Source organism: Onychostruthus taczanowskii, unplaced genomic scaffold (genome assembly GCF_017590055.1).
Source record: "Onychostruthus taczanowskii isolate IOZ18803 unplaced genomic scaffold, ASM1759005v1 scaffold23, whole genome shotgun sequence".
Classification (NCBI taxonomy): domain Eukaryota; kingdom Metazoa; phylum Chordata; class Aves; order Passeriformes; family Passeridae; genus Onychostruthus; species Onychostruthus taczanowskii.
Genome location: NW_024499573.1, coordinates 10,092,056 through 10,119,108, shown reverse-complemented (window position 1 = coordinate 10,119,108; position 27,053 = coordinate 10,092,056). Strand labels below are relative to the sequence as shown.

The 27,053-nt window shown below is 39.6% G+C and overlaps 1 protein-coding gene across 2 annotated transcripts in view; it reads left to right on the top strand.

Moving 5' to 3' along the window:
* PLXNB2 (plexin B2) overlaps nucleotides 1-27,053 on the top strand; it is a 251,059-nt gene that overhangs the window by 177,548 nt on the left and 46,458 nt on the right. For both annotated transcript variants that reach the window (XM_041405443.1, XM_041405444.1), the window contains exons 8-17: nucleotides 2,310-2,410; nucleotides 4,517-4,643; nucleotides 6,083-6,233; nucleotides 8,729-8,843; nucleotides 9,507-9,609; nucleotides 10,081-10,182; nucleotides 15,687-15,779; nucleotides 16,964-17,045; nucleotides 22,235-22,407; nucleotides 24,562-24,710. In XM_041405443.1, the coding sequence (XP_041261377.1) occupies nucleotides 2,310-2,410; nucleotides 4,517-4,643; nucleotides 6,083-6,233; nucleotides 8,729-8,843; nucleotides 9,507-9,609; nucleotides 10,081-10,182; nucleotides 15,687-15,779; nucleotides 16,964-17,045; nucleotides 22,235-22,407; nucleotides 24,562-24,710 (1,196 nt within the window). The remainder of the gene's footprint in view (nucleotides 1-2,309; nucleotides 2,411-4,516; nucleotides 4,644-6,082; nucleotides 6,234-8,728; nucleotides 8,844-9,506; nucleotides 9,610-10,080; nucleotides 10,183-15,686; nucleotides 15,780-16,963; nucleotides 17,046-22,234; nucleotides 22,408-24,561; nucleotides 24,711-27,053) is intronic.

The window sequence follows — 27,053 nt, the reverse complement described above, 5'->3', positions numbered from 1 at the left end:
AGAATGCAGCAAATTTCTGCTGAAGAAAGGATTTTATTTAAATCTTTTCCAAGTAGGTCTCATAGACACTGCAGTTTCTGAATAATGTGAATAATAGTTTTCTTTTACAAAACCTGTTTAGCTTAAATATGAATAGCTAAAGTTGGGAGCTCTGTAATGGCATTGCATTACTGTCATCTCCAGGAGTTAATTACAGTGAGCAGTCCCACCCACTTTTAGAAGCAGATAGACAGGAGGAGAATGGAGACCTTCAGAGCTGGGAGAAACAAGGTGACATAAGCAAGGGAGGAAGAATAAGAGATGAACTATGTACTTCTGAGTTAGGCATGGCTGTGAGTTGTGGGAATAGAGGTATCAGAACCCTGATTTGTGTGTTTTAATGGTTAAAGGTAAACAATAAAGGACGACTGGCTGCACTGACAGGCATGCATGCTGCTGAGCTACCTGGCAGATGCAGACTGCCCCAGCATTTAGAAATTAATTGCTTGGGCTCTGTGAGCACTTGAACAAAGTGGAAGTAGTGATGTGGTAGGTGATAGCTTCTTTAAAAAGAAATCTGAGAAACACAGGGAAAAACAATACAGAGGTTAAGATCCATAGTGAGAATCAAGCTCTACCTTTCCTGTTTTGCCTTTCTCCCCTCTTTTCTCCTGGCTTCTCTTGTGGTGCCAAGAGCAGTGGGGAGTTTTGAGCAAATGCTTTCAGCAGTCAGTCCCCTCTGCTCCTAAAGTTTGAACAGACAGCAGGAGAAACCCTTGCACCTTCTTGTGGGACTTGGAAAGGAGCTTAGCACCCCTGTGCTGCTCATGCTGGTTCATTCCAAGTATGCATCACTGGTAGGATCCCAGATTCCTTAAGGTACTTAATGTATTTGGAGGAAAGCAGTCACTGTGGCAGTCACTTACCATAATCAAGCTTGTTTGCTTGTTTTAGTTTTTAGCACTTTTTGATTTAGAGTGCCAACTCGAAAAGCGCTAAAATTAATTTATTTGCATTTTGTAAGTGGCTGTTAAAGGAGCTGGTTTTTGGGTTTGGTTTTGGTTTGGTGGGTTTTTTTGTCATTAAGGTCGTACAAAACTTGCAGAGATGGCAATCTCTAGGGCTCGTTTATGCCTGCCAGAACTGTGAAACAAATACTTTGTCAAATAAAAAAATCATTGACTGGATATTAATTTGCTTATGGGTACCAGTTAGTGAATGAGTGCCAGTGATGCAGCTCCAGTTAGCTAAAAAGAAGAGAATGCTGAAAAGGTAAACCCCTGTATTAATAAATGCAAGAAAATTGCACAATATTGACATTTTCCTTAACTGAGTCCTTTTCTTTAACTCTCCAAATATAAAGGAAAGGCCAAGCTCAGACTGTCAAAGTAACTTCATAATTGCCGGTGAGATGAGACTGGCATATTAAAATGAGACTATAAAGCCTACATCTCAGAGTTTCTGTTTCTACACTTTTTGTGCTCTTTAAAAGTAAAATGTAGTCATAAACTGGAAGATGTATGTCCTGTTTTCCTCTTGCATCATTGCAGCAGCATAGCTAAAAGGAATGGCTCTTCTTTCTGTGAGCCAAAGAAAACATTGTTTATTCTCCGCACCAAAGGAAATCAAAACTTGAAGCTGTATATTTACTAGGAGAATGAGACATGAGAACTGATGATCTTCTTTTCCCTGATGCTTCCTGTCATAATTATTTCCATTTTATTTAGTGAATGTATTCCATGGTGGAAGGTTTTGCATGGAGAAGTGCAGCAACCCAAAATGCCCTGGCTCTCTCATGCTAGCAGACTTTCTGAAATGCCTTCTGGCTGGAAGTGCATTTCCAAACAATTTCACCTCCATGGTAGTGATAGGGAGAGGAGCATATTCTCTTTAAAGAATGATCTAGTCAGTACCAAGTTAGTCTTCTGAAAGTATCCACCCTGCAGTAGCTGCTTCTTGAATTCAGAGCATCGCTGATGCAGTTTGTGTCCTGAGGTGCAGATTTCCACAAGTAATATAACTGGAGGAACTGAAAAGCTCAATTTTTGTAAAGCTTGCTCATAATTCTTGATTATAACAATGTCCTACTTTGCTTGGAAGACAGACTGGAGTGGGGGAAAAAAAAGCAGAAAAAAGTATGTGAATTTAGACTTAAGGGGGAAAAGAACACACTGGTTTTATATGTATTTTGTTAAAATCAGGCTGAGCTCTGAGTATAGTAATACAGCTGCCACAGGCAATGACACTGTACAGCTAAGTCCACAGATTTTTTTTTCCACCTCTTTATGCCAACTTCAGTTGTTAGGTTTGCCTTGCTTTTGGTTTTCCAGGTGTACCGATTGCCTGTGCAGGACTGCCACAAATACTCTGACTGTGAGAAGTGTGCCCAGGCGAGGGACCCGTACTGCGGCTGGTGCGTGAGGGAGGGCAGGTGAGTGTGCCAGCTGTGCCCACTGCAGCTCCCCAGGCTCTGATGTGTGCTCTGGGTGACTGCTTGGCATGGTGATCCCAGCTCTTTCTACTCAGCCTTATGCTCCTGACAGTCATTTAATTTTATCATGCAGACATTGATATCAATAGTCTGTGCACACAAAAAAGTCCCCATTGACTTTTTCAGATTTGATTAGTTTGGGAAAATATATACTTTTCTGCTGGTACTGAGAATGATTATACATCTTCTATCTGTATGTTTTATCACTCTTTCAATTGTACAGTCACATGGTCTCCCAGAAAATAAAAAAAAAAAGCTCCTTATTTCAGATTCAGAAATAATAGCATGTATTTTAAGTACATCAGTAAAGTATAAAAAAGAACATAAAAGAAAAAAAGTGCTCCATGTCTAAAAGAGGGTGTATAGCTCAAATGCTGGTTTTACATAATCATCTATCAAGACGTGTAGCTACAGGGAACCCTCACCTGCCTGTAGAAGAGCAGAAAGTGACATTTTGCTGACTATCTGCAGAGGTTCACTGAATGAATATTCAAGCACATGTAAACTAGGACAGCAGTGAACAGCCCTGGAATGTCTCTTCTTTACACTCTGCATTGATTAGAGTGCCGAGAGGGAAGAACAGTCCTGCAGTTCTCTTTTTGACTACTAAGTTAATTAACCCCTTGGCATGAGTGGTTGGGAATTCATGATTCTAACTTCTTGCTGTTGGAACAAAGAGGCTGTTTAATTATAATATGCAGATGAATTTCAGGCTTCTAGCTTCCTGCCTGAAAATGTGAACTACCACATTATGTTACCTATCAGCCTGATGTAGCATAATAGGGAGCACTGCAGAGAAACTTATGTGGTGTGTGCAGGTTTATGTAATATACTGTAACTCCTCCAGCCTGGGGTTTCAGTTGCTGTGGATGAAACCTGAGAATTTGGAATGTAACCTCAAACTCCTCCTGGGCTGCTGGGAGTTGAAGGCTTTGGCATATATCATAAAAAAGGCAATTTTCCTTAGATTTCCCTTCAGGTTTCTGATATGACCACTGACCTCAATATCTCAAAATATTAATGGTTTCTGAGAACAGGCAAACATGAATTTTCACATTTGCTAATAATATTTCCAAAGGGGAGAAAAAAAGTGCTTCATTTCTATGTTTTAGTTCTGCCTCATGATTACACACAGCACTTAGTAGTGTGTTTAGGGATATGTTATGTGAATGTTTACTCTGTATGTAAATGATTTGTTTAAAGGAGGTTTGACAGTGCTGTGCAACAGCTGCACTGCATTAAAGCCCCTGGTGAGTTAATAGTCAACTTTCTGCTACAGCAGACAGAGATCCTACAGCATTTTCTTTTAAACTTTGCACAGAATGGAAAGAATACACATGAGACTATCCCCACCTCAACGAGCTTTTATAGCGACATGCAGCTTCTGTAATGCAGCATTTCTTGCTGTACTTGAGCTGGGAAAATGTTTTTGGTGAGGCTGCGCAACTGCTCTGGTGTTCCATAATTGTAACACTGCCGTGGCAGAAAGAGGTTTTAAATAGTGGCAGTTGTTAATGAAAACATTCCCTGCAAAATAACATTTGTAGCACTGGGATTACACAGAAGTTATCCACGAACTTGTATGCCCCCAGCAGTATTTCTCTGTTGCATCTTGCTCTCTTGAGTGCTGTGTCTTATCAGTGGCAACACATAGGTGTCTGCCATTTGACCTGCAGGAAAAAAGCAGTCTGTGCCCTCTCATCCAGGATGCTGTTACATATTGCAATGAAGATTATCAGCTTGATTTAGACATCTCCACTGCCCCATAGTTCCTATGCTGTCACTGCCTGGATTTGGGTTGTCTGATTCAAGGTGCTGTCCAAAATAGTATAGGCACTTGCTCTTGACATGCCAACCATCAATTGTAATTGCACCACTTATTCTGTTAAAAATTCTCTAATAGCAATCCCACTAGTCAATATTAAAGCAAATTTGTTGTCATCTTGTGTTGTAATTTCAGTCTCTAATCATGAAATTGTTGCATAATTCAGAGAAAGCAGAGTCAGCTATAATACTGCTTTGGGTTTTGTTCCTTTTTTTTTTCAGGTGCACAAAGAAGGCAGACTGTGGTACAGCTGATAAGGAGAACCACTGGCTGTGGAGTCCAAGTGGCACATGTGTGACTATCATTAGTGCAGACCCTCTAAATATGAGTCGCAGAGCTCCTGCTAAGGTATAACAAGAAGATGGTTTCCATAAATATTCTTTAAGCACTTTGATGTGACTACCAGAAAGATGAATATCTGATTTCTTTATGCACAGGGGAGACAAGGAATAGGAGGCTGTTTTGGTATCTCAGTCTCTCTGTCATTTCTCACATTGCTCTTTCTTGCCTGCTGTTCTTGCAGGTTGAGTTCACGGTTTTGACCTCTGTAAACCAAAGTGATGCACTAGTATGGATGATAAAGCACTTACACTTACCTGAATATTATGAAAGTGTTGCACAGTGTTGTATAATCCATAAAAAGTAAATGGCAGGGAAGATTTCATGCTGCCCTTTCAGCTTACTTGAGCATGAACTTAAGTAAGCAGTGAAGCCATAAGCTGTTGCTTTAAAATCAGCAGTGAATTTGCCTACACAGCAGATACATGGGGAAGGTAAATTCAGCATGCAAAATGACTCTGACAACAAAACTGCAAAACTGAGTTTTTGGAGTGTGATCAGGGTGTCTTAGCTTGCTCTAATTCCAAATGGAGCATGCCAGTGCAGACTGAGTGCTTCCTGGGGATGTTCAGCAAGTAAAATGAATAAAATGGCTTTTAATTCCTCTTAATCAGAAAAAAAAAAGAAACTTTCTTTCAAGTCACTTCAATTCCATTTCTAAATTATGTAAACAGCATAGTGTTAAGGCCATTTCTATGCTGAATAAAAATATTAGTAGAGTATAACTGCTTTCAGTGAGGAAGGGATAATTGTCTTTTCTACTAGCAATACAAAATGGAAAAAGTTAAACTGTATAATTAACACACTTGAAACATTAAGTCAAGAACAAGATCCCAAATTTCAGCTGAATTGTTTTCTCTTTCCTTGTTAAGTTTTCCCATTTTATTTCATTATGTTCAGTTTCTCAAATGCTTTCTTTCTCTGAGGAAGCTGAGGTGTCATCACCACTCATAAATCCTTTCTCAGTATTGGATTTCTTGCATTTGCATGGAGTCTTGAAGAAGCCACTTTTCTGTTCATTCCTTTCACATTCCACCATTTCCAGCCTATCCAGCTCTGTTTTCATTATTCACTAACACCTAAGGTTAATTAATTAATTTTGTCAGGGTTTAAGTGTTTTCCAGGGTTAAGTGTTGCTAAAGTGGATGCTGAGGACAAGAATAAAAGGTTTGGAGTGTGTCTGTACAGACAATTTTGTTCTGGTCTGATGCGTTGACAGGGCAAGAGGTTTTTGTATCAGTCTGATTCAACAAAGACCCAGCCTGGAAAGACTGGTAGGAGTTTAAGAAAAAAAGATTAACAGATGGGAAGAAGTAAAAATTGAAAAAGAGAGCCATGATCTGTGATGCTAGCTAAAATATCACCTTTGAAATTGAAATTTATCAAGTCTTACTCAGTCTTAGCTCATTTCTTCCAAATATTTTCCCATTTTAAAATTTTATTTCCAGGTGGAACTGACTGTAAGTCCGCTGCCAACTTTGACTGAGAGTGACAAGGTTTGCTGTACCTTTGGTGAAACAGTGCATTCTGCTCAGTTGAAAGAAGGGCTTATTATCTGTGATCCCCCTGATATAATTCCTCCAACACCAAAACATCAAGGTAAACAAATATTGCTACCCTACATGGATAGTAAGAGAAAAGAACATAGACTGCTGTTTCCAGTGCTATGCCTACAAATATGAGGTGCCTACAAAATGGGTTTTTTTCCTCTTCCAGTCCTTTTCCCCAAATATTCTGTTGTTGTACTGTCACTTTACTCAAACTTTTTCTGATATATTTACAAGCTCTAGCATTCCCAGTGTTTCTGTTGGGAACCTGAAACAGTAGCTTGGTAGAGACATAGACATGGAGTCAGAGAGGTGCTATTCTGTGTCCCAAACAAACAAAACCCAGTTACCCTAATCTAAGCCTAAGCACTCTGACTTGTGGGGACAGAATAGATTTATACCTGCTTCAGCTATGGAGGAATTCATGTCTGACTTCTTAGTTTTGCTCCAGTCAACAATACTTCAGTGGCTTTTTTTCTGGTTTATGTTACAAGGCTATCCTTTCTAGCATCCAGCCTTCTGCCTCTTCTTCTGTGTGTCCTCCAGCTTCTGCAGCAGTAAGCCTGATGGAAAAATACTTCATCATATAATTAAAGACTGCACCATTGTTCAGAAGCACTGATTATAGGCCTGAGGTCTGTTGCCAGCCATAATTCTGTGCAGTTTCCTAGACAGTGCTTTGTTCATGCCATAGTTCATACATCTTGATGCATAAACACATGGAATGAAACACAACACTGTTTATTATATATCAAGTTTAAAAATCTGAAGAGAAATTGCAAGCAAAAAACATGTGCTCTTACAGCTTGCAGACATACCCCTGAGGATAAGTCTTTTATATGTATTATAACAGTCATGAACTGTCAAAGTGGTACTTGGAAGCACTTTTTAAGACAAGTTTCAATTCTCTTAAGGCTGAAACAGGTAAAAATCTAATTTTAGTTGCAGGGAGAGTAATTACTTTAAAATCTCATTATTGAATTTTACACTAGCTGGGGTATGTCATAGTATCAGATACTGCTAAGTGTTAAAGCAGCACTCTGTTATTTAAGACCAATTCACATTCCCTAAATATTTTGTATAGCAGGACATAAAGCAGTGGGGTTGATAAATGTGATGTCTTGATGCCATCCAGCATTAAATGTAAGACTAGAAGCCTGTCAGAGAAGGCATTCGAGTAAACAAGGAACCTAGAAATAATATGACTCTGAGTTGGTTGCACATCTGAAAGGATGTTCAGAAGTAATATTAGGGTGCTCAGAAACTGATCAGACACCAGGAGAAGGCAGGCAGCTGCCAGCATTCACAGAACCACAGAATCACAGCATAGGGGCAGAAGGGACCTGGGGAGGTTACCTAGTGTAACCCCCCTGCTAAAGCAGGTTTGCCTAAAGCAGATTGCACAGCATCTCGTGCAGGTCGGTTTTGAATGTCTCCAGAGGAGACTTCACAACCTCTTTGGGCAGCCTTTTCCAGTGCTCTGTCACCCTCAAAATAAAGGTGTTTGTCTTCCTATTCAGATGGACCCTCCTGTGTCTCAGTTTGTTGTTCTGTCTGAACAGTCTGGCCCCATCCTTTTGACGTCTGCCCTTAAGATATTTGTATGCATGGTATTTGTATATACTCCTGGCAGTCCTGAGACATCCAGTTACTGTTAAGAAGCCCTATTGATGCTGGAAAATTCTGGCTTGTGGTTGATTGGTTCCAAAAGGAATTTCTAGGAAGGATGCCTTTTCTCAGCTGTGTTGTTAGGAAATCCTCTGCCATCGCTGTGAGTCTGAAATATTCAAGGGGACCCAGTGCAGGCAGAGGTAACTTCCAGCCAAGCAGCTGATGGTCTTCCAAGAACCTGTTCAAGGAAAGCAGAGTTTGAAATTGCTCAATAGCTTGTGAAATAGCTTGTCATAAGGGCTTAATGATTTCTGCAAAAGGTATTTCAAACAGTTTCACTCTTTAGTAATAATCCAGTCAAGAAGTACATTTGTGGAGAAATCATGTATGGCAAACTGAAGCTCACAAGTGCCTGTGGTAACTGTTGCAGGCACTGTTGGGCATTAACCACAAAGATCACTTGCTTGAATTCACATAACATTTTTAATTCACATATGAAAGTAATTTTACATGCAGACACATTCATGTTTAAGAAAGTGTTTTATTTAAAATTACTGTTCTTGTGCCAGTTTTCATCTGTGTTCAATTATGTCTTTAATCAGTTTTCCATGTTCTTCTAGACTCTTTAGAAATGTAGCATGATGATAGCACCACCGAAAAATACTTCCACGAAACAAAGCCATTCTTTAATTTTGCTTCTTCCCTTTTTTCTCTCTCTGCTTTTCTTCTGAGAATTGTGTGCTGAAAAATTTTGTAAAGCTTAAAAGGACAAAACAGAACTTACAGACTTTAAGTCATGAGATCCAGAGTGTTAACAGTATAGCTAAATATTTGCTTATGTCCTGTAAAATAATAAAACTGTTATCATTGTATCATTCAGCTCAAGAGCTGAAGAATTCAACAACCACTTGGATAATTTTTTTTCTTTTGTCATAGATCATGTTTCAGTTCCACTTCAGTTAACCTTTGAAAAGAACAAGATTTTTTTTGCATCACATACTTACCCTTTTTATGACTGTGAAGAAGCAATGAATCTTATTGAAAATCAGCCGTAAGTATTTCAGCTTCTTAAATGTTTAGATCTTGTAGCTTGGTGTGTTAGGTAACTGGCTCCTGAATTACTCAACCATTTCATAATTAAGCCTTTGGCACTCAAAATTTGCCAGTGTCCAAATACTTTTTCTTATGTTTTAATGGAGTTTAAAAATGGTTGAAGGGCACCTGGTTAGCCAGCAACATTAAGCATGGAATAGAAATACTCATGGCAGTTCATTGTGTTCCCATTTCTGTAGCTGCTAATGTGTCTGCAGATGAGCAACGTGGATATCTGTGTGCCTACTTGTTCCCTGTAACGATAGTATTTTGGTGCTTTGGGTTGCAGTGCCTTCATATAGGGCAGGTGCAGCCAGCCCAAACCCTTTGTTCATCCCTGTGTGTGAAGGTTGATCAAACTCACTTCCAGTCCTCTCAGGCTTGATCTCAAGGCTTTTGCAAATGCTATGGTTTTCTGATCCCTGCTCAAATGTTTATTTAAGGGATAAAATAGCTTTTTGGGGTACTTGAACTGTTCTTGTGAAGTTTTGAGCTTAGTATAGTAAGGACACTCTAACAGACTGATCTACCCTCTATGAATATATATGGAATTTCGTTTGCTTTTCTTGTCACTGGGGGAAAAGCCTGACAATTTGTCATGACTACCATGTTATATTTGTAGATGCTATTCCTGTGCAAGCAATAGATGGAATTGCCAGTGGGACTGGAAGAGACATATCTGTGAAGAGTCCTCTTCAGTACAAGATGTGATTAAACAAAATATGGTAATGTTTAAAAATTACGTTATTAGGTTTTTTATTAGAACACCTCAATATTTTGTTTGCTGGATCTCTCATATCAGTTGGTTGAATTAGAGATTTGAAAATTATTCTAAAGTTAACTCCAGAAGTGTAAGGGTTTTTTTTAGTGTCAGTGTGGGGGTGGGAATTTAAGGGTGTGATTGAGGCGGGGCAGTGAGACTGAATAACTCCTGAAAGGATATTTCTGTTCCTTTTACTATTTTGCTTCAATGGGAGGAACGAGACTTCAAGGCAGGGAGAGATAATCACCCACAGCTTTGACATACACTGCAGTCATTTTTAGCATGTCTAATTTGAAAGGGTGTAATCAAATCTGTCACTGTATTTTAAGCATGAAGTTCTTCAGAACAATCATTCTATTGTCCAAAGGCCATTGGAGCTTGTTGTGATAAGACTTTTTATTTGTAATAACATATAAAATGTATCTCTCCCCAGGAAGGAGAATGCCCACAGTTTCTAAACCCTGACCCTTCAATAATACCTATGGAGTACCAGACAACTGTGTTTTTTGAGGGAAAACATCTAGATTATTATCAGGTAAGCAGATTAATTCAATGCTAGCTGTCATTTGAATGCCTCTTAAACTGCATCCACACCCCTAAACTAAAGCATTGGTTCATGTGCCTTGGAGATCCTGCTTGTAATTTAAAGAAAGAAAAGGGCTGCACATTCAGGTTTGATATACTATTGGTTACTGTGGTAGGGTCATCACCAAGAGAGAATCAGAGCTGGAGAAAATACCCTAACTATTCAAATAGAGGGGGCATTTTAAAGAATGTAAGCTGAACACTGGACAATTATTTTTCGTGTAATGAAATGAGAGGAGATGTAGGAATTGTAAATGTTTCACATCTTTTTCTAATTAAATACTTGGTGGGTTTTGTTGCTATTGTTCTAGAATGACATCACTCTGTGTCCTTAATTCAGTTTTCATCTTCCAAACACAAAAATCTCAAAAATGCACTCAGACATTAAATATTTCTCAGTTTGGATAGCATAATCTTTTGCTACTCTGCATGTGTGTGTGTGTGTGTGTGACCATCAAACCAAAAGATCAGGTATTTTCTCACCCATAGCAAAGGCTTCTCTTTCTTAATACTTGCTTCCAGAAAATAAATTACGAAGTTTCTAAGTCAGATAGACCCCCAGGGTTTTAATTACGTTATAGTGTAGACAATCCATAAAATGTTATTGTTAGTTGTATAAAAATTAAGCTTAAAAACCATTTTTAGGTGATAGCTCAAGTATTGTTATCAGTTTCTATTCTTTGTTTCTGTGTTGTCTTTGTGTAAATGGGAATTGATGATAGATGCACTGAGGAGTGCATCGATTTCTTTTACTACTGGCCATCTATCACGGGAAAGAAGGCTCTTCTTACCATTCTTCCCCTTCTTTTTGAGTTTTTTTTTTCCCATTTTCAAATTGGAATGCTGTATAGCTTCTAAATTCCTTCTATCGTCTTTGCTGCTCCTGCCAAGGGATGGAAAAGGGTCAACAGGCCTGAAGAGTAGCAATGTAAGAAGGGTATTCAGAGAAGTGCAAATAGCAACATGTAAGCACCATATCAAGACCATGATGTGTGTCACTACTATAAACATATATGAAAACTGTGCTATAGAAACCTGTTCAAAAATAAGCACTTTTGTTTGAACACCTGAAAATATATGCAGACAGTGAAATGCAGATTTGGTGAATTTGGTCTGTTCTCCAAGATGCCAGGACTGGTCCCTGGTAGGATGTCTGGCTGTGTGTAACATGTGGCATACAACACCTCTCCTACACCCACACCTAATTGAAAAGTATTCTAGAGATTATACTTTTGCTTAACATTGGGAAGAGCTGTTTTTCTGCCCAAGAGGAAAATAATTTCCTGCTCCCTTGTTATAATTGGAAGAGCACTTTCTCTCTCTAGAGAAGTTCAGCGCAGATGCATAATCTAGATGTGCTGAATTTGACTTCTAGTGGACCCTTGTCCTCCAAGGAGAAACAGCAGCAGGAATGCAAAAACTACTTTATCTAGTTTATTATTCTATGAATAAGCACTTCAATCTTTCTGAACTACTAGTAACAAAAAGGGAATGAAGAAAAGGCTGCTGGGGTTTTTTAATTCTGTGAGATAGCAATTGCATTTAGCAAATGCAAAGATACATCCTGTGGATTGAATGCTTTGTCATGGGAAGCAATGTTTAACAGTTTGCCTACAGAATGGATTTATTTAATTTGGAACTGGGAAGGCTTACAAGGAATTCAAGTCTCTGTAGGAAGTCACGGTGAATGCATAGTCCCCAAACTGGAAAGATGCTGGAGAGCAGTGATGTCAAATGATGTCAGGGTAATTTTTCTTGGGTGGGAACAATGTGAAAATGTCATCTCTGTCATGGGGTCAGCTCCATATATCCTGGTACAGAGGTTCTTGTCAAAACAAGAATACTTTTAGTGACAGGACTTCAACAAACACACACAGTGACTACTGCTGTATACACAGCCATTTAATATATGTGATAATAGACAAATAAGGCATGAAATAGTTGTAATCATACAGGCACTCATGCCTGTGGGTTCATGCTATCTGAAGCAGTAACTTCGATGACTGAAAGTTCATTTGAATGAAAGGCGTAACTTACACTCAGCCTTTGGTAAACATTTCATGGAAAACAGGGTGGCTCAGGAGAAGCCGTGGATGGATATTTTGTAGGGATTGCCCCACAGCCCAAATGCTAAATAGCATTTGGCTTCTCATGTAGAACAATTTTGCCACAGGATATGCTGGGCATTACAGCATCTTTGAAGCTAGCAGTCATGCAGCTATGAGCACATTTAAGGTCTTTATTGGTTAGGACGTTATAATTCTTATATATTCATTTTGCTTGCCTAAATTCTTGATTAGAAAAAGTAAAAAATTGATGTTGTGTTGTCACTTTGTTGTCACTGATTCTATTATCTTGGTTTAATCTGTGCTATACTTAAAGGGGTGTTGCACACCCAGCCTTGCCATGAGTGACTAAGTGCACTATCCAACAATGTGCATATAAGCATCTCCATTTCTAGGTGGAGAAGAACATTAAAGGGCTTACTTAGTGAGTAGGAGAGGTAAATGGCTTTAAAAATTGCTGTTGCTGGATTATATCTGGAATTATTTCTATACTGGAAATATAGAAACTGCTATACTTCCACTGAGGGTGGAAGTGCAAACTCACACGTTTTTTATGCTCCTGTAAACTTATAAATGCTTAAAGTACAAAGAATAAGTCTCCTCATTATAGCTTCCACTGGAGGGAAATAGCCTAAAAGAGGAGGAGCTGTTGACTGTTCTTCTGCCCCTCTTTCCTCTGAAAGAGTTTCAGTAGGAAGGAGAGAGAAATCCAAGCTGTTATCATTCTTGTGGAATAGCGCCATCCAGGACAGGCAGAGGGAGGGAAGTTTAGCACTGATCAGTAGTATTGCATGCAATTTCTGAGAGGCATTCTCCAGCTGAGTCCTTGAAAGATTGGCACAGTAGGAGAGACAGATGTACTGGCATCAAGATAACCTTATTAGCCCGCCAAAGATTTTCGTTAAAAGTAATTTCCCATTTGGATTTGTCTTTGTCATCTGTGTCTGATGTGTAACCTGCTTCCTAGTGTTTGCTACACATCTTTTGCCCCAAAACTACTGACTGTGAGCTCTGCTGCCTTCTGCTCAAGAGCCTGGTAAGCAGCTCCTGATTTCAATGCACTCCAGGTATCAGCTGTCACAGACACCAAAGCTCTCCTCCTCTCCCAGAGCCTGCTGTTAAGCATGTGGGAAAGCCTTACACAGGAGCAGCAGAATTTGAACACTTCTGAAAAACATGTTATATTAAAATATGTGGGACAAGGAAAGCAAAGCATCATTCCGATTAAAAAAATATTTGTAAAGAGATGGTTTAAAATTTGGACTATGTAGATGTTTCCTGTAAGGCAGAATGGGCTGTAAATTTTCAGACAAGGCTTTTCAGAGATTCAGTCAATAGCTAAATATCTATATCTAGCTTCCTAGAAGGAAGAAGTAAAATATTTGTTCTCTTCTATAAAATAACCACCCAAAGCCTCAAGTCTGTTTTAATCTTTATCTGGTTAAAACACATCGTCCTGCTCAGCCCCAAACCTTGGTGGGCTCATGTCCACTGCCCATCTTGTCACAGTAAAGGTGCAGGAGGAAAGCGTTCCACTGCATTAATTAGATAAACCTAGTGACCCACAAGGTACCTGTGTTTCCAACATGGAAGAAGTAGCTACAAATAAAAAGGATAAGATGCTCATAGACAAGACTTAGATGATAGCAGGAGACAATGTCCTTAACCTTTGGAGCAGAAAAGAGGAACCAAGTAACCATTATGTTCTTGCCATGCGCACTCCAGACTCAGATGGCTCTGGTCAATACCAGATGAAGTTCTCAAGTTCAGCAAGGCCACTCAGAAGGTCCTGCACTTGGGTCAATGCAAAGTGGGGATTGAATGGATTGAGAGTAGCCTTGAGAGAAGGACTTGAGAATGAAACATTAGATGTGGGCTGGTAATGTGCACTTGCAGCCTGAAAAACCAATAGCGTCTTGGGCTGCATCAAAAGAAGTGTGGCCAGCAGGTCAAGGGAGGTGATCTATCTTCCTCCAGTCCACTCTTCTGAAACTTCAGCTGGAGTGTAGCATCCAGCTCTGGGGTTCCCAGTACAAGAAAGATGTGGACCTGTTGGAATGGAGAGGAATGGAGAGAAGAGACATGTAAATGATCAGAGAGAAGGTGAGAGCTGGAGCTCCTCTTCTGTGAAGAAAACCTGACAGAGTTGAGGTGGTTCAGCCTGGAGGAGGCTCCTGAGAGATATTTTTGTGGACTTTCAGTATATGAAGAGGGCTTAAAAGAAAGATGCAGAGAGACGTTTTACCAGAGCCTGTAGGGTCAGAGAAAAGGGTAACATTTTTTTAGAGTGAGAGAGGGTAGTTTTAGAGAGATTAAGGAAGAAATCTTTTGCAATGAGGATGATGAGAGATTGGAACAGATTGTCCAAGAAACTTGTGTGTGCCCCATCCCTAGAAATGTTCAAAGCCAGGTTGTATGGGGCTTTGAACAACCTGGACTAGGGAAAGATGTCCTGCCTATGTCAGGATTGTTGGACTAGATGGTCTTTGAAGGTCCTTTTCAACCCAAACCATTTTGTGATTCTGTAAAGGTGAAGGTTGTCTTGTCCCCAAGTGAGTTGTGATTTCGTAAGTCTTTACCAACATTTGTGTTGGTAGTGTTGAAAATATCCTTGCTACTCACTTCTTTCTAATATTGTTCTGGCAAAGCTGTTTGCATGTCTGTCCTATGGGCAGGAGAATGACCCAGCGCAGAAACATATCATGGGATCCGGTTTTTAGCCAGACAAGTTCTTTGACTGAATCACAGAGCAGCCAAGCTGAGAGATTTGTCAGTGCGGTGAAAGTCAATATGTGCTACAGACTTAAGACAGGAATCAATAGATTTAGAATCTAGGGAGAAGAGAGGGGAAGATGTCTAGGAGGTAGTAACACCCTTAAATTAGTGCTGCCATTGAAGACTGTCCTGTGAAATACAGCTGGAGTCACGGTAAGGCAGGAAAAAGGCAGCAAGAGCTGAGAGATGTTCATTCCAGTTTCCCATGCAACTCTTGCATGGGAAACTCTGCCCAGAATCCCTACAGAGAAAACCTTTAAGAGCAGAACTCACACAGCTCTGTTAATAACACATCTGATGTGTGAAGCCATCCAGTATTCACATCTCTCAGCTTTTTCTTATTGCTCCCTAAAACAGAGTGCTATATATGATCTTGCTTTCCTTAAACTTCTTGGTGTGCCTGCCGTGAATGAATGTTGGAGGAGCGCAGCAAAGTCACAGATTGCTCTGGCTCAGCTTCTCTCTAGCATTGCTTTAGAAGATGACTGTAACCAGTTAGCCTTCTCCATTTGGATTTGATTACTTCCAGTGCTGAACAGGATATTGCATGGTGATATTTTACTATGCTTGGTGATTCTATACAAATTCTAAACTGCAATTTTCTCATCCTTAGGGTAAAAAATTTGTGGTTGGAAACAGCCAATTTGAATTTGAAGCTTCTGTTGATGAGTCAGATGAAGGAAAATTTTCATTCGTGAGTAAAGAGGTAAATGTGAAAATATTATTCACCTACCATATATGCTCAGTTCTTCTTCTAAACTGTTCCAGAAGCCACATATGTCCAGAATTACACAGGCAATATGTGTTTCCCTCAGAAAAGAAAGTCACCTCTGACGGAGATTCTCCTTTGGCAGTAGTAGTCAAAGGCTCCAGTTTTGGCTCAGAACTCCTGATGTCTCCCCTCAAAGCCGCCAGTCTTTCTCCTTGATTTCTCTACCTGTGTAACCCATGGAATTATTGAACTGTCTCTGGAGGAATTTGAGACTGTTTTATTCTTCACTTTTTATGCAATCTAGTGAAATCATTGAGGATAAAGTGCAAGAATTTCAGTCCTCTCCCTCTCCACATTCCAATTCATTATCTTTCCCATTTTGTGTCTGTAAAAATGGGAATGGTAAGAATGCTAACAATATGCTGTTGCTTGGCTACCTAGTAGTTATGCTTCTTTCACTCTTGCTTGTTTTATTGCAAAAGGAAATACTTCAAAAATTATCTATTTTCTAAGCTCCAAGTTTGATTCACAAATGTTATGCTGACTTTATATCTCACAAGCTCACTAACTCATTTTGAGAATTAATGAGCATTTTTGCATCATCTGTGCCTAGCACAAAGCATTTGCTTTATCAAGTGTCTGTATTTTTATTTGTTCTTCTTGTTTTCCAACAATTGTCATTGCTGCTCTTTCAGCATGAGCAGAAGCTCATGTCTTGGAGCATGTGAACCTTGTGATTTGGCTGTAAAATGAGGAGGCTGCGCTGTAAAAGATGCAAGAGATTTCCCCTCCATGTGGTGCAAGTCTGCTGTGCCCACAGAAGTAATGGGGCCAGATGGTGTGGGAAGGAAGAACTCAGCAGGGTCAGCAGCTACACTTACTGCCTCTGAACAGCACTTTTGCTGCTTTGATACTTATAACCAAATGTAAATTAAATTAATGAAAAGAGAGTATTCAGATATTGCTGTCCCTTGGTACTTGAAAATTCTGATTGTGAAGGATTAGGTTCATTAAAGCATTTTTCTATAAATGTATCTGCCCAAGATGAAAAAAGACCATAAGGCTTGGGAGAGTTTCTAAAACCTTCACAGGTCTGATTATTGAGAATCATAGAAAATGCGTGAAATTAACCTTGCCAAATGAAGATATAAATATCTCTATTATGTCATCTTTTCTAGTTTTCCTATAGTGCAAATGAGACCCTACAACTTAACTTATCCATAAAAACAGAGAAGGTCAAGATTGACAGCAAACTTATGGGTAAGTATGAAATATGGAATTATGGGGAGGTTAATTACAGTAAACAGAAATCAATTCCTTCATAATTTGGAGTTTTGTTAATAAGAATGTTTGTAGCTTCACTGGTTTGGGTGAAACAATTGAATGTGACAGATCAAAAGTTATTAAGGTTAAGCTAATGCATTAAACATCTGTGTTGTCAGTAAGTTTGCCATTGACACCAACCAAGCTGTGTGGTGCAGTGACATGCTGGAGAGAAGGAACAGCATCCAGAGGGACTTTGATGGGCATGAGAGGTGGGCCTGGCTCATGAGGATCAACACAGGAAGTGCAGAGTCCTCCACATGGGTTGGGGAAATCCCAAACACAAATACATGCTGGAATGTGAAGGGATTGAGAGCAGTCCTACAGGGCATGACAAGCTGGAGCCAGCAATGTGTGGGTGTAGCCCAGAAAGCCCAGTCCTATCCTGGCTGGATCAAAAGCAGCGTGGCCAGCAGGGTGAGGGAGGGGATTCTCTCCCTCTACTCCACTCTCATGACACCCCCCCTGGAGTGCTGCACCCAGCTCTGGGCCTGCCACATAAGAAGGACATCATGGACCTGTTGGAATGAGTAGAGTAGGAAGGGCCACAAAGATGATCAGAGGGCTGGAGCACCTCTCCTATGAGGAAAGGCTGAGAGAGTTGGGGTTGTTCAGCCTGGAGAAGAGAAGGTTGCAAAGAGACCTTCAACTGTTCAGTACTTAAAGGTTGCTTATAAAAAGGATAAGGACAAACGTTTTTGCAGGGACTGTTGCGATAGAACAAGGGGTAATGGTTTTACACTGAAAAAGGGCAGATTTAGACTAGATATCAGGAGGAAGCTTTTTTAAAGGGAGGCTGGTGAAACACTGGCACAGGTTGCTGTGCTCGTTTCAGCTGGGGTAGAGTTAGTTTTCTTCACAGTGGCTATGTTGTGGATACCAGAGAGATGGTAGATCCCCATACCTGGAAACATTGGGGTTCAGGATGGATGGGCCTCTGTGCAGAATCACAGAATTACAGAATATCCTGAGTTGGAAGGGACTCACAAGGATCATCAAGTCTAACTGCTGGCTGTACACAGGACAATCTCAAAAATCACTTGATCTAGCTGAAGATGTCCCTGCTCATTTCAGGTGACCTTTAAATGTCTCTTCCAACCCAAAGTATTCTGATTTTATGATTCTATTATTTTCAAGAGTGCTTTTGTTCTGAAGTGCAATCCTAATAGCAAAGCTTCCCAGTTCATACTTAAGTATGAAAATTAAACACTTAAGCATTTTGATTTTTTCCTTTCAATGATCTTTTCCTTTCCTCAATGAACTTTCCTCATCAAACAGCAGAAAGAGGATCCTTGTCACAGCCACTCATATGGACTTTACCTGAAATCTCATCTCTTAGCTGTGTCTCAGTTCAGACAGGTTCTGCAGTCCCTATGTTAGCTGGCAATCAAAAAACCACAGAGACATTCAGTGTGTTTTCAGCTCCTTACTCTATTCATTTATTTCTATTAAAAAATAAATTAAAATTTATAGCACAAAGACTTGATCTCTGATAAAAATCTCTTTATGAATATAAATTTCATTTCTTTTCAACATACAATAATGAAGCAATGAAGCCTAGTCCTGAGGTAAGAAAGCTCCTTTAACATCAATGGAGCAGTATCTGGGACCTACCTTACATGCCTTTGGACTGAAATTTAAGAAAGAATATTGCAAAACCTATGAGGCAACCCTCTTGTTATTTGCATGATGGGACAGCATCGGGAAAATACTAGTACCCCAAGTAATTTCCTCTGCAGAATAAATCTTCAGACCATTTTTCCAACTGTACAATATTCAAATTTATTCCCTTTCATATTGGCAGCATGAACTATGTTTTTAGAAGATTTTCCTTATGGTTCTGTGTGCAGTGTTAAAGGACTTAAAAGAGGACCTGGCATGAATTTTCTATGGAGGTCATATTACAATCTCACACTGTCTTAATTTCCATTCCAGAGATTGTCATGTTTAAAACTGCAGAATTTTGACCAAATATTCCCAACATCTTTTTTCCAAGTCAGGAAAAAACATTAAAAACAAAACAAAAAAGTAGCCAAATTATTAAAGAAATATTATCATTTAACATGAAATATAGAACACTTCCAAGAGGGGACTTGAAAAATTATCAACAGATGTCTCTTTTTAGTATAAAAGAGATTTTTTAAAATCCAAATTCTGTCTGACTTTCAGACTCCCTTGCCATATGAAATCCAGAGCGTAATGTGTTTTTATGCATCTTGAAAAGAATTGGCTTTGGGTATATGGCTGCTGCTGAGAAACACCTTTGAACCTGCCAATGAAAGAACCCTTTCTTTGTATGACACTTAGTGAATACTAAGTTATGACAGCATTTTTACATCTCGAGCCATCAGGGGTTCTGAACAGTGTGAAATCCAATATATCCCTTTTATCCTTTGTCCTTTTATCGATGATATCACAGCTGGTATCTCAAGGTGATGGATAAGAGTCTGAATCTAATGAGTAGCTTGCTGCTGGTACAAATAATGAGCTGATCAGTGAACGAGGGGAGCAGTTAATGCTTTGAGGCTGTGGCTTTCTTCATCGCATTTATGCAACTGGATGTGAGGGACATCAAGACTTTGCAGTGCTGACATTGTTACTGAGGGGTGGAATAAGAATCCCTGTCCAGCCAATGAAGGATAATAAAGTAATTCAGTAAACATATTCCCATGCTGTACCTGGTGGCCATGCAGTCGTCTGGGTGGGAAATGTGAGGTTTGGGAAGCCAAGGGGAAGATTTGCTCAACAATATTTTTTGTTCAAGTGTCTGTGCAGTAGCAGTCTTTCAGAGAGCTGGAATAAGAAAGCATTCTGGTTCCTAGAAGAGCAATTCCCAGCGAGGAAACTTTTCCTTGCCACTGTCCTCAAAGCAAAGAGCAGCATACATGGGCTGTCAGTCTAGTACTTTTCCCCAGCATTATATCCTCAAAACAACATAAAGAGTGGATAACTGACACACAAACTGCAGGAATTATTACTTGGTTTATGTTTGTTACTCAGTGCCTTCCATATTGATGTGCTCAGTTTACAAAGCAAATGATGCTACTCCTGCTTTGTGCTTGTCAGTTCCTTGGAAGTTCAAGACAGAGATTGAATCAAATGGATGCTCTTTCTCATTGATTCATTTTTACAAATTACAAAGTCCCTCAGTTTTGCATGCACCACTAATGTTTCTTCAGCTGATTTTGTGCTTGTAAAGCTACTTGAAATCAAGTGGATATGCTGACTATAGGGTAAGAAAGGGTTAAAATCAGGTTGCATCATTGCTTTAACTCTTCATTGTAAGGGAAAGAAAAAACCTGTTATTATCTTAAAGACTAGCTGTGAAACTGAATGCTGAGGGGTTTAAACATACAGCATTTAGAGAAAAACTGCCTGTATGGGATTGCATGTTCTCCTGCAAGTGGCAGAGGCTAGCCAAGATTTGGGCATCTGCAATATTGTTCATGCCTAGCAGGAGAATAAGGCCACTACTGAAAAAAATAATGGAAAACTAGCATTCTTATCTGACTTTTCATTTCACTAGAAATCTGACGTGGTAGTCTCTTGGAATTAGATTTCAAGAGCTGCTGCTGCTGCTGTTATCTAAGAAGATAGCAACTGTATGGAAATTATACTTACTGGAGGTGGTTTTGCCAGTGTCCTTTGTAGAGTCCTGCTTCTCTGAGAGTAAAAGCTTGTTTTAAACAGATGTTTTTAATGGCCTTTACTATATGCATCTCAAAAGGGTTTACTTTTGTCCACATCTGTTTACTTTCCTTTATTTCCTTCATCGTTAAGTATGAACCTCATTTGAAAAAAAAATACAGTGTCACTAAGGCTACTGTTTCTTGGGACTTAATGAAGGGAAGGGGAAGATGTTGAGACTCTGTCTTGTATACCCCATTCCCATCTGAAAGCATATTTAACACTTGAAAGAGCACAGGAGGAAACCTAAAAAGCTTTCTGCTGTTCTGGTAAGTTAAGTTGATTTACAAGACTCAAGAAGTGGCAGAGGGTGAGAGGCTGTGTGGCCAGAAATACAGGGCAGAAAAAAGAGTGGAGAGAAGCAGGAGAAAAAGGAGCAGAAAAGCAAGCAAGATGTTTTCCTCTTTACAATAATCATCTCACCTGTCCAGGGAGGCACAGCACTCCCATGCTGGGTAATCTGGGCAACTTGCACTCTTTCCCTGGAGAAACATGTGGTGTCTTTTCAGTCTGTTTTCTTCTGGGCTAGTTCTCAAGTGCATCTCCATATGGTTTTTTTGCAAGCCCAGGCTCTCCTTATGGTGTTGAACCACCGAGATATGTGTCAAGGCTTTGCATCTATTTGGGAAAATTAGTTTGATTCAGTGACTGTGCATCATGCTAGAGATTGATGGGGGCCAAAACAAGCTTAGTGTCTGGGACAGTTGGTCTCTGCTTCATCAGTAAGAGAGATACAACTATCAGACTTGATTTCTTGGCTCAGAAAAGCTAGAACTAAACCCCACTGCAAAAGGAATAAGGTGTACATCAGAATGACAGTTCAAGACAAAAGGGAAAACAAAAGCAAGAAAATAGAGAAGAATGAAGAAACACAGAGCTATTAACTTGAACAACGGTTAACATTTTATTAAATGTTAACTTTCTATTTGGTTCAGGCATGAGTTGATTATGGAAAGTCCCAAATGTCCTGGAAACAGCCTACAAAGGCAGCTCTCTTCCTTTAATCCTGCAACTGGTATAGGTCCCATGCCGGCTGATGTCCACCCCTACTGACACACATGCAGAGTTTATACCTCCCATATCTGACTTGGGATGCTCCAGGAGGCCCTGATTTTTGAATTAATCTTTAAACAATTGTATGTGTTATTGAGGTTAGTCAAAGTAAGGACTTTGTACTTGAATGTTTTGACAGTGCCTGAGTGACAAAAATATGTTTGCAGAGTAGTCATACTCTGCACATGGATAAATGTCAGGTTTTTTCCATAGAGGAAAAATAAAATTTTCTCTTAGCATCACTGAGGGGTTAAGTACAGACTGTACTTATTACTCACGTGACTCCACTGAACTTTATACAGACGGTTGCTTTTCCTTCCTAAAGGACACTGAATATCCTTGAATCAGAGAGAAACATCTAAATATGTTTGCTGTTCATCTTTCAGTCACTCTGTACAACTGCTCCTACGGACGAAGCGACTGCAGCTTGTGCCTTGCTGCCCCACCTGAATATAAGTGTGTCTGGTGTGAAGAGGATGGCAAGCCCAGCAAGTGTGTTTATGAAAAACTCTGTCACACTGCCCCCACCGACACATGTCCTCCTCCAGAAATCACTCGTGTAAGATTGCTTTTTTTCTCTCCCTACCAGCATTATATTTTTCAGTAGAAAGGAGCCAAGCAAGCTCATAGTGAAAGGCAGGTTTTTTTCCTGGGGTGTTAAGTAAGCCTCTGAAATAGCTGAAAGGAAATAATGTTGGTAGTGATGTGTGTGAGAGATTTGTAAAGACTCAAAATAAGAGACTGAATGGACTCTTTGAGCCTCCTTGTTTCTCAAGCCTTGTCCTCTCTCTATCAGAAGCCAGGGTAGCAGCGCATGCTTAAAACATGGAATTTGATTCTTGCATTCTTAGCATGGATTTTTTCTCTCATAAAGTCCTTTCTACCTGAAATGAGTCTGTAAGAAAGGTTCACTGTTCCTGCAACTACAAGTACATAACAGGTTCATTTACAGGCTTCAAGCTAGACTTTTAAATAGTATTTTATAAGGGAGCGGATTGTTTCTGTGCCACAAAATGTTTTCCAGGTATCAGTGATATTTTTCAGTCCACACCAACATCGAATTCAAGGCTGTAGGAACTGAATATAAGAAGTCAGAGAGACCAAATGTGCACCTGACTTACTCTGCAGTGGAAGCATTCACTCAGGGTCAGGGAAGATTGTTGTCCATGTTGGGGGATCAGCAGGCAAAGAAAGTCATAAATCCATGTCCTTTCCAGAAACAAGCCAAATTATGCTTTTATGGGCATAATTGTTGAGAAAAGAGTGATGCATTCTTCCACTGGGCAAATCTAAATTGCTGCAGCAGTAGTATCAGTACTTAGAAACTCAGACACACTGTTTGATAAGAGCACATCCCAAGCCATCACAAAATGTGGCAACTGTATGACACAGGCTGAGAGTTGTGACAGGGATGTTTCACTTAGTAGGAACTGTGTCTGAAGCCTGTGGCTCAAACTGGTAGAGACACTGCATCCCTGGAGACTGTGCAGTTAGAGGTGCAATGTGCCTACTGGCAGACCAGCAGTACACTGAGGAAGGGTGGCCATGAGAGTACATCTAAGAAGAAATGGCTGTTAAACAGCTGAAGTCTGCCAAGGAACATAAATACCCTAGAAGCTTGACAGAATATGTGGAGAAGTATACTTCTGTAGTATCTGTGCCCAGGTAAACATGATTTGAGAAAAAAGGAAAAGGAAAATCTAAAAAAAGTGTTTTCACCTGGGATACTCTTTCTACATTATTGTGGATTAAAAAAACTACTAAAATTTCAGTTTTCAGACCTTACATTATCTTTAGATACGAACATAACATTTGGAAAGAGCTCCTCAAACAGTTGAGTAATGTTTCAGCTAGTTTGTTCATGGGTTGAGTGCAAATGGACAGCCAGTGGCTAGGCAGCCAGCAGAGGCAGCCACGTCGCTGTGCTCAGACTTGCTTAGACCTGAGAGACTGATTTTGATGGAGCAGGCATTGAAGTGCAACCTCACTCTCCTTGATGGCAAACTTGCAGCCCTTCAAAGCTGAAGACCTGAAAAGGTCTTGCTGAAGATGCTCCAAGCATGTGTAGGAAAGCAGGTTAGTCTCCCAGCAAATATTCCAAATTGAAGTGCCTGTTAGGGCCATATTCCTGTCTGAGCAGTCCACTGCAACTGCATGATCCTCTCTGTCCTCATTTTATTTGCAAATTACTTGGTTAGCATCAGCTCATGCTGCAGCACCCTACTATGAGATGCAGTAAGGAAAATCAAGGAGGAACTTTTGAAAACACTATGTGGAGCAACTCTGTGTGTTAGGAAGGTGCACTGCTCTGCTGTGAACCTAAAGGGATAAAATCACAACAACAAAATGCTGGAAAAGCTCTGTGGAAGGATTGTGAGAAGAGTGCAATCCATTTGCTTTTCAAAATCACAGTACTTCAGTGGAGGAAGCAAACTTAAAATAGAATAAACACCAGGCAAGAGTTTTGTACCTAATAGTCTGCCACAGGAGACATGAAATCTTCAGCTGTTGAATACTAGTTCTGAGCTAACAGATGATTAATTAACATTAAAAAGTTGCATAGCATGTTTTTTGTTTGTCCTACAAGAAACATCTGCATTTCAAATGTTGGTAAGTCAAAGTAGCTTTAAATGATGTAGAAGAGCAACATAGTCACTGCAGTATTTAATTTTGCTTTTTTTTTTTTTTTTTCCTGTCCCTTATGCAAACACAGATTGAGCCAAAAACTGGACCACTAAGTGGTGGAATTCTTTTGACCATAATGGGATCTAATTTGGGAATAAAGGCAGAAGATGTAAAAAATATAACAGTGGCAGACAAGGAATGTCTTTTTAAAGAGGAGTTCTACTCTGTTTCCACAAGGTAATTGATGGATGCTTTACACAAGATTTTAGAAGAAAAAAGGAACCTCTGTGCATTTTCAAGAAAATATGATCTCCTTGTGGTTGCAAAAGGTTACCATTTGAAGAAATAACTATTGCTATGATATACATGCAATATTTCATAGTAACATATCTGACTCTTTATTTAAAATTGTTATAGATTGTAATACAGCAACAAATTTATAATGGTGTACTACCATCCTGCTCCTGATTGAAGTTTTTTCCTTACTTGATTGAAAAGCTTTCATAAACTATTACTGCACTTATATCAAGACTATTTGTTTTTAAATTAAAGGCATTCTACATGTGCATCTAGTCTTTAAAACTTTGCTAAATCTGAACCACAGTGAAGCCAAGCATACAAGATTTATGGGAAAGTAGGCAAAACAAGAGGAAGCTTAAATCTCTTTAGTCCAGCCACAGAGTTTCTTGCCTGGGGACAGGGAGGGAGCCCAGAGCTTAGGTTTAGCTGTAGATGACTAAATTTCATCTCAAAGCCAACAAGTCCATGGATGTTGAATTGCCTAAGCAGGTTGGTAGATGTTTTGCGGATTACTTGTCACACTCTTAAGCAGTGCCAAAAATTAAAACAGAATGCCTAAATTCTTCTAGGTAGCTATCTAGGTGTTTACTACAGATTTTATCAAGCTTCTAATTTCAAGAGGGAAATACCCTTTTGATATTAGCTGATGAAAAGTATAGCAGGAAGGTTCAGTAGTAATATTAAGAGTAATGATGGATTTTTCTTTCATTCACTTTTGAAAGCTGCAATTGAAACCTTGGCTTTCTTTCTTTCCTATAATTTAAATTGTAACACAGTAACTTTTTGCTATTCCTGTGGCATGTTTTGAAAGTGACTTAGGTATTCCCAAGTGATTACTTTTTAGCTTTTGAAAAATATTTAACTGTAGTCAATGTGTGGATCAGGCATTTTGAAGCTTCCCAGGTCTCTAGGAATGAAGAATGTAAAGAATAACTGTTTATTTCTTACTGCTTCCCAATTTTATTGCCATCACTCCTGCATTTACATGCACTTCCAACCAGTCATCTTTCCCCATTCCCTATTTTCAGTGTTTGCAAAAGCTACACTGAATTGCAACACAGCCTTATAAGAATTTCCCCATCCTCTTGGCTTTTTCTAAAGCTTTTTGATATTTTTAAATACATGGAAAGGAGCCAGAACTGAGATGACTGGTTCCTTGTATCATAGCAACATTACTGGTTTTCTAAGTTCTGGCAGTGTAGTAATGGGTGAGAACAAATGAAACTTGCATCATGTCATTTATCAACAAATTAGTGGGTTTTGAAGGATGTTCCTGGCTAGGGAAGCTTAAAAAAAGAAGTTGTCAAAATCTTCAAATAGATATCTTTAATTTTCGGTATTTGTCTTCCTCTGTTCTTTTTTATTATTATTACCTTCTTTTTATAAAATTAAATTTAAAAAAAAAAATAAGAGTGCATTGTTTTGCTCCCCTGTCCTTCTGCAGTTCAAAGCTAGTCTTTTTAGGAGACAGTGGCTTCCATGCACAGCGAGATTTAAAACACTTAAGGGTGCTTTCTGGCTCTGCTGTGATTTAATTGTTGGCCTTGGAGAAGTCATTCTTTGTAGTTTTCCGTTAGCAATGTGGGGGAAGGGAGGCAATGCCAGCGCTGGGAAGGGGAGGGAGCTTTTCCAATTAAAATCCCTGCTACGATGTTTCCCCACAGCCCCCGGCCCCGGCCCCCGACTGCTTTCCCTAGCTTGACATATGGTAAAAATTCCTCCAAAGGCACCATTTCCTGTTTCTGCCTGACATGAAGATACAACTTCCAAGAATACAGTAGAGAGATGATGAGGAACAGGCTCAGGCAGCCATACACATGCCAGGACATGCAGGAATTCCAAGAATTTTGTCCATTTGCCAGTACCCGGGAAAAAAAGTCTGGAGTGATCTGCAGAGGGACTTGACAATCCTTTTATTATAAGTCCTGATTTGAGTACATTATACCCAGTAATTTGGAGTAGTTGAGGGTTTTTTTTGCTACTTTGGGTTTTTTTTTATGAAATCATGTACTGTTTAAGGAAGAACAGCAATAATCCTGGAGGAAGAGTGACAGGAATGAGCAGCGAACCTCAGGCTGTGGCCTGTATGAAACTGACTGAGCAGGCTATGAGCACTATGTACCTCCTTATCTAAGTGTATTATCAGTTCTCCATTAAGCATTTGTCCCAGTTTTCAAGTGTGTCGAATCCTTATTGCCATTCATGCTATCTGTGGTTTACCTGTTTGAAATATCAATTTAAACACCCTAGCTATCATTCAGTAGCAGTGTTAGTTCTAAG